This window comes from Garra rufa, chromosome 15 (assembly GCF_049309525.1).
Source record: "Garra rufa chromosome 15, GarRuf1.0, whole genome shotgun sequence".
In the NCBI taxonomy this organism is placed as follows: domain Eukaryota; kingdom Metazoa; phylum Chordata; class Actinopteri; order Cypriniformes; family Cyprinidae; genus Garra; species Garra rufa.
This window is the reverse complement of record NC_133375.1, coordinates 23,803,384-23,810,709: the sequence shown is the minus strand read 5'-3', so window position 1 is coordinate 23,810,709 and position 7,326 is coordinate 23,803,384. Positions and strand designations below refer to the sequence as shown.

General features: G+C 35.6%; 1 protein-coding gene across 1 annotated transcript in view; it reads left to right on the top strand.

The window, feature by feature from the left end:
• The window catches only part of celsr3 (cadherin, EGF LAG seven-pass G-type receptor 3), a 63,536-nt gene extending 59,018 nt beyond the window's left edge, over positions 1 to 4,518 (top strand). Inside the window, exons 35-36 of the mRNA XM_073818755.1 lie at positions 349 to 1,222; positions 2,788 to 4,518. Coding sequence (XP_073674856.1) covers positions 349 to 1,222; positions 2,788 to 2,815 — 902 coding nt within the window. The 3' untranslated portion in view covers positions 2,816 to 4,518. The remainder of the gene's footprint in view (positions 1 to 348; positions 1,223 to 2,787) is intronic.
• Positions 4,519 to 7,326: the final 2,808 nt, after the last annotated feature.

Genomic DNA, 7,326 nt, shown 5'->3' with positions numbered 1-7,326 from the left:
AAAACCGTATATAATTATATGTATATATAATTAATTTATATTATCATTTCATTTGTATTAAGAATTTTTTTTATAAATTATTTATAAAACATTTCAATATATATATATAGTTATAATATATATTATATTATAATATATTATTACATATAATTGTATTTTCATTACATTTTTATTAAGAAAATATTTTATTTATAAATTATTTATAAAACAGTATCAATTCTATAAATTACATACATATCTTTCGTTATTGGTTATCTGCCTTTACGTGAAAATAGTTATTGGCTTATTGCTGTGTATTGCAAGATTTTAATATCGTGCATACTTAACTCCTCTGCATCTATTTCTCAGGAATCCTGAAGAATCGTCTGGGCTGCCCTCCTGCTCTGCAGGGCCTGTCTGCCGTGGGTCGCGCTCCCAGCGAGATGTCTTGGTACAGGACGTCCACGTTGGGTCACCGAGGTGTCCCGGCCGCCTCCTATGGTCGTATGTACTCCGGTACTGGCTCACTGTCCCAGCCCGCCTCCCGATACTCTTCCCGCGAACACCTGGATTCCCTTGCGCGACGACAGCGTTCACGTGACAACCTCGACCTCTTGCCGAGACGTCGCGAGCTTGGTGCCGAACACCTGGGTGGGTCCAGAGAGAGGCTTGGCCCTGTTCACAGTATCCATGCCTCCAGGGAGGATCTGGTGGGCAGGGCTGGTATGGTGGGTTTAATGGGGGCAGAGGGTTCATTAAGCGGTTCGAGAACGCAGCTTAACACTCTAACAAGGCAACAGGCCTCTCGGGAGCACCTCGGAGGGGCTCTTATGAGCAGTCGGTCCAGGGAGCAGTTGGAGTCTAATGGTGGAGCGCAGCCCTGCAGGGAGTGGCTGCGAACCCTGCCGCCCCGACAGCTCTCACATCCTGAGCCACACCCACCCTCCTCACCCCCTCCACCAATCACAGAGGAACCCCAGGAAACCCTGCCCTCTCGCCGTGGTCGCCTAGACTCCGCCCCTCCATGTAGGTACCCACCATCTGCAGCTGCACCCGGAGCTCCGTCTAGTCGCCCGCCCTCTAGTGAACACCTGGATATCCTCTCCTCCATACTTGCCTCCTTCAGCTCCTCTGTCTTAACCCCGCCCCCTAACCCTGTCTCTGCCTCAGCAGGCCCCTCCCCTTCCCCGCCTCCTCTCTCTGCAACCTCTCAGAGCGTCTCTGAAGTGTCACCTGACTCTGAGTAAGTCCAGTCCCTGTTTTGTCACCTTTTGTGCTCCTCATTAGTTTCGTGGTCATCCTTGGTTCTGTCCAGTTACAAAATGTCAAAGTTGCTGTTTTCTATATAACAAAATGCATGGTGATCAGTTGCAAATTTTGCATGGTTTACAACAGAAGTCATATTAATATTTTTTTACTTCTTAAGTGTTCAACATGAAAATTGCTATTAAAAATAAAAACATCCTAAACAGTATAAATTAGAGAATATAAGTGTGTGTGTGTGTGGGTATAAAATTATTAAAATAATTTTTAAAATATTGTTTTATTAGTTTTTTATATTAGAAAATATTAATTAATAATAATATTAATATTTGTTGTTAATTTTTCTAATGTTCTGATCAACATGAAAATTGTAATAAAAAAAAAAAACATTTCAAACATTAATTAATTAATTATATGAAAATGAATATATATGAATTATATTAATCCATTAATTATTAATTAATTAATCATGATCAGTAGCACATTTTGTGTGGTTTACAGCAATAAAAATTATGCTTTTTAGCTTTTTAATTTTTTTAAACAAGTGATCAACATGAAAATGGCTATTAATAATAAAAACAATTGTTAAAATTACTTGAAAAAATATTATTTTATTATTTTTGTATTAAAATAATACTAATTAATAATAATATAAATAATAATAATGACTTTTTTGTTTTTTAATTTTTTGATCAACAATAATTTTTTTAATTAATTAAATTGTTATAAAATATAAAATGTTATGTATGTATGAAATTGTTAAAATAACTTAAGAAAACAAAATTATATATTAGACTTTTGATTAGATTTTGAAAAAAAAATTTATACGTTTTTTTAATTAAAATAATACAAATTATTAATAATATAAAATTAAATAATAATAATGACTTTTTTTATTTTTTTAATCATTATTCATCATTATTTATTTTATATATACATATATAAACATTCCAAACAAACAAAAAATTGATTAATTAAATAAAATATAAGTGTGTGTTAATTTAATAATATAGGTGTGTGATAATTAATTAATTGTGATCAGTAGCAAATTTTGTGTGGTTTACAGCAACAATAAAAATAATGCTTTTTAGCTTTTTTCATTTTATTTATTTAACAAGTGATCAACATGAAAATTACTTTTAATAATAAAAACGTCCTAAATAACAAAAATATGTTTTTTTTTTATTAAAATAATACTAATTAATAATAATAGAAATAATAATTACTTTTTATCAACATAAATTTTTTTTATAAAATATAAAAACAATTTCCAAACATAAGAATTAAGTAGGCAAGTGTATATGTTTTTTTGTTATAATTATTTGTAAATAATATTATTACTTAAATTAAAACAATGTTTCTTTTAATAATTTCTTTTTCTTTTTTAAAAAGATTTCCATAACAAAAAAAAATGTTCTAAACAATATAAATATACAAATGAAAGATATAAATGTGTATAAATATATATCTCACCTAGAGCACTAAGTGAGCTGAGACTGATTATTAACTGTTTCCTCTTCTGCCTTTTCTTTTTTCTCTTTGTAGAGTTAACAGAAGTGATGGACAATCTTGATGATTCCTTCGCAGCCCCATAATGCACCTCTGCAGATGGGCTCAAGAATCACATGACATAGCCAACCGGAGCGATCAGGACTCCTAGGTATTACACCCTGCGAAGAGTGTAGGACATAAGAGTGAAATTGTTCATCAAGGGCTTGAGATATCACCCTCCTGAGAACAGGCAGGAAATCAAACCAGAGAAGGTGATGATTTCTACAATTTTCATTTATCCAAACTACAAACCTCAGACCAACAGCCGAGAGGACTGCTCAGAGACAGAGAGAGCGAGACAGAGAAAAAAACTGTACAGAACATTTTTATACTTTTTGTATCTTTTTCATCAAAGATCAAAGAAGAAAAATCTCTAGTGATGTTTTTGAAGATCGTGTGGATATGTGTTTAAGTGGGTAGGATTGAAAATAAACACTCTCAAACCCATTCCGAGCCAAAACAGTCCCAAACATTCCCACTCCAGTCTTTCCATTCCAACATGTGTTTATGCAACAAGCCACGCCCACTGATAGACAGAAGGGAGTCTATGAAGAACAGGATTGGTCCGTTGTAAATGCAAAACTTATTGGCCCAAACATGGGATTGGTGGGAAACTCCAGAGACACTGATTGTAATTGTAAAGAATTATGAAACAGAAGATATGTTCGGACCGTAATGATTGTCAATCAATAGATTGTTTTCAGAAAAATGACTTTAGGTTGGTCTAAGCACATTTCTCCAACAAACTCCAACAAACTTGTGCGTATTTTTGGCCGAACTGATCAAAAATAATATTAAAGGCAGCATGTGTTGAAGTTTGTTGCAGCTGTGTCAAGACACCTTTTATTCGTGTGACTAGCCTACAAGCATATTCAAGACTTTGTAGCATAATTAATATCCAGGCTTATCATAATTCATAAGATCCGAATCAGCTATTCAGGAGAAAATATTTAATCCGCCTTTGATTTCTTTTCTAACAAAGAGAGCATATCTAAACATCAGTCATTACTGTCTCTGTGGAGTATTGAATCATTTTAGTGCTTCAGAGGAAAAGTCATTGAGGTAAGCTTATTTCAAAATATCAAGCTCCAGTTTAAAAGGGAAATCGTGCTTCATCATATGCTTCATGACTTTATCTCATTAGTCATTTGCAGTATTACCATGAATTTTGCCAAAAAGAGTGCCCTATGTCATTCCTTTTATACCTCTCACCTGTCATAAAGTGCTCCAGTACTTTTTCTATTTATTGTTTTTATATATTATTTATTATTGCATAACTTTATCTTGTACAGACATTAAATTAATTTATTTTATTTTATTAATATTTATTCAAATTACTTTCTCCATCATAATCATTGCTGGAGTGTTTCTAAAGAAGAGCGTATGGGAGATATGTTTTTTGTTTTTTTATAAAAGCGAGATTTCATCTGTTTCAAATATTTTATGTGTAAAACTTTTGTACATGTACTGTCTGATATGTCCCCCTTCTCTTCTGCTCACAATGCATTCTGGAAAAAAAAGGAAATGTCCTCTGTCCATCAGCGGTGGAAGACAATGATTGGGTGGGAGAGAGAAAAGGGGAATGTATAATGGCTCAACATGTTTATTGTGGGACATGTTGTATCCCTTTTACTTATGGGGGTTTTCCGAAAAAAAAAAAAAAATCTGCTACCAATGGGAGATGAAAGCGAGACCCGTTGGGCGTTAATAAAAGAGTTATTGCTACCACGGTTCTTGTATTTTTTTTTTCTTTTATATTCTATATTCAAGACAAACACTTCTGTGGTTAAAAAAGGAACTTGTTTATCACATTACACATCTTTCTGTATTTAAGTCAAATTAAATGAAATGACATCAAAATGTACATTTAAAAATCTGCTTTTACAGTGGAAGGTTCTCACTAGTTTTTTGCAGTCTAACATTCTGATTTACTGATGAACACACTATTGTAACATTCCTTAAAAAGGATAATCTTTTACTCACCCTCATGTTGTTTTAAACCTGTATGACTTTATTTCGTGCAACATGTGACCCTGGACCACAAAACCAGTCATAAGTAGCACAGGTATATTTGTAGCAATAGCCAACAATACAATGCATTGTATGGGTCAAAATTATTGATTTTTCTTTTATGCCAAAAATCCTTAGGATCTTAAGTAAAGATATTTAGTCAATTATACATAAATACATCAAAACTTAATTTTTGATTAGTAAAATGCATTGCTAAGAACTTGATTTGGACTACTTTAAATGCGATTTTCACAATATTTTGATTTCTTTGCACACTCAGATTCCAGATTTTCAAATAGTTGTATCTCAGCCAAATATTGTCCTATCCTAACAAACCATACATCAATGGAAAGCTTATTTATTAAAAAGAAAAAGATTCTTATGACTGGTTTTATGGTCCAGGCTCACATATATAGGTTTGGAACATTATGAGAGTAAGAAATGACAGAATTTCAGTTTTATCCACCTTTTCCCTGAACGCGCAAATCTTGCTCGACTGGAACGATGCTCTATATCCGGTCTCTTGAGCTTCCAGTCAAATTAACGTGTTTTCCAAACCGAGAATTGGTTTTGGAAAGCACATGGCTACATAGGTTCATTATGTCGCAGTGTCGCAATGACAGTATTTTTGCAGTAACTCACCTGTCATGAGTAGTTTAATGAGTTGGAAAATGATAGTTAGTTGCATTGAAACCATGAGGCACATCGGATCAAAGTTCGCGGGATTTTGTCCACAAACAGATAAGAGCACACATTTTATTTTTTCACACACAGTATTTTAACTTATGCGCTTTAAGCTATGCTCGTTTTCTTTTGTCGTCGTTTATGCAAGACGTACAGCGCCCAGCACGACAGATTTGCTGGTAAGCAAAACGCTTTACAGGAATTCCTCAAGCTTATTTTTTCCCCCTAAGCTATTGCTGTTATTGTGGCAGCCAACAACAGTATATCTTAAACCTGCGCACATTTTTATACTCGGTAGTTATATTAAATAAGTTTAAGTTTATTAGTGTTTTCACAAGGTGTCATCAATTGGCCACTGGCAGCACTGAATGTAAACAATGCTTACTGTAAGGTACAGAACAAAACTCGCATATTTTGCTGATTATTGCTGCTGAAAATGGTCAATTATTGCCATGTTTTGGCTGTACTAATTAGTTGGACCGGGGAAAAACATTTGGAGTACTATAGACTGCCAAAAGTTATAACAAATCAAGGAGAAGAGTGCAAAAAAGGCAACAAAAGGCGTTTGTGGTTGGCCAAACTAAACCAGGATTTCCAGGAAAAGTGTCTTGACAACATTTGTGTTTGTTTTTATCATTTCCGGTCAGGTAGGTGAAATATTAGGCTAATATCTTAACTAATACTGGTTGTATGTATCTTTACCACCTATTAATTTTAGTTTGTCAAAATATTGCACCCTTTTCTGTTTACTAAGTCTTTCTCTATATGATTTAGCAGCTTCCACATGTTTTTTTCAGTGGTTTAGACACGGAATAATCAGAACAACGTATTCAGTAGTACATTAAGGCCGCGATCACACCGAACGTGTCTTTTAATTCTAAAAACGCGAGGCGCACAGCACTGCCTTTTTTGGTGATTTTTAATAAAAGAGCAGTGTGCTGCGGTTTTTTTATGTTGCGAAGCAACGACCAAAACAGCTGTCCTGTCACCAGATAATAGCTGCCTATGAGCGGTCTTTATAGGTCTAGACCACGCCCTTTTAGGCGGGAAGCTACGAAAAGGGCGCGAAGCGACGCAAAGGGCGCGAAATGCCCCCATTGGATCTGGTGTCGCGTCAGGCCTCGCTCTAATAGGCTGCTGCAGTTGCCGCAGAGCAGCCAATAGGCGCGCAAGCTGTTTCGCCTATGTCTGTATGCTGCTGCAATGCGCTTTACATTATTTCAAAATTAAGGATAATTTTTGGCTTCAATATCTCGCAGAAAAGGATTTTCCCCTAGCGTAAGATACTCACGCAGTACTCGTTCCCTCTCTAGAGAGAACAGAGGTTACGTTAGTAACCGAGTACGTTTTTTTATGTTGCGAAGCAACGACCAAAACAGCTGTCCTGTCAGTCAAATCAAAGGATTATAGCGCGAGTGCTCTAAAATCTTAGTTTTTTGCTGCTAAGTAAACTGTCATATTAGCAGAAACCCTAAATAATACAGCTCCGGGTTACCCACGATAGACACCAAAGGTTTCTCCTCTAATTCTTGCAGTCTCCGGACTTTTTAAGCAACGGTAAACTTTCGTCACCACAACAGAAGGCCCGTCTCTCCATTCATTCGATTGGACAATGGAAAAGAATGTGAATGACGTTGGGCGTTTTTCCGCTCAGAGTTGATTTTTTTTTCAACTTCAGGCGCTCAGAGCACTCCTGCAAAAACGCGAGGCGCCTGGGGCGCATAAAAGCAGCGTGCAGAACACTCACTGCCAACAGAAAACCATTCAAAAGAGGCGCCTCCAACTGCAAAAACGCATTCGGTGTGATCGCGGCCTAACTGTGCAATCCATGCTGTTGTT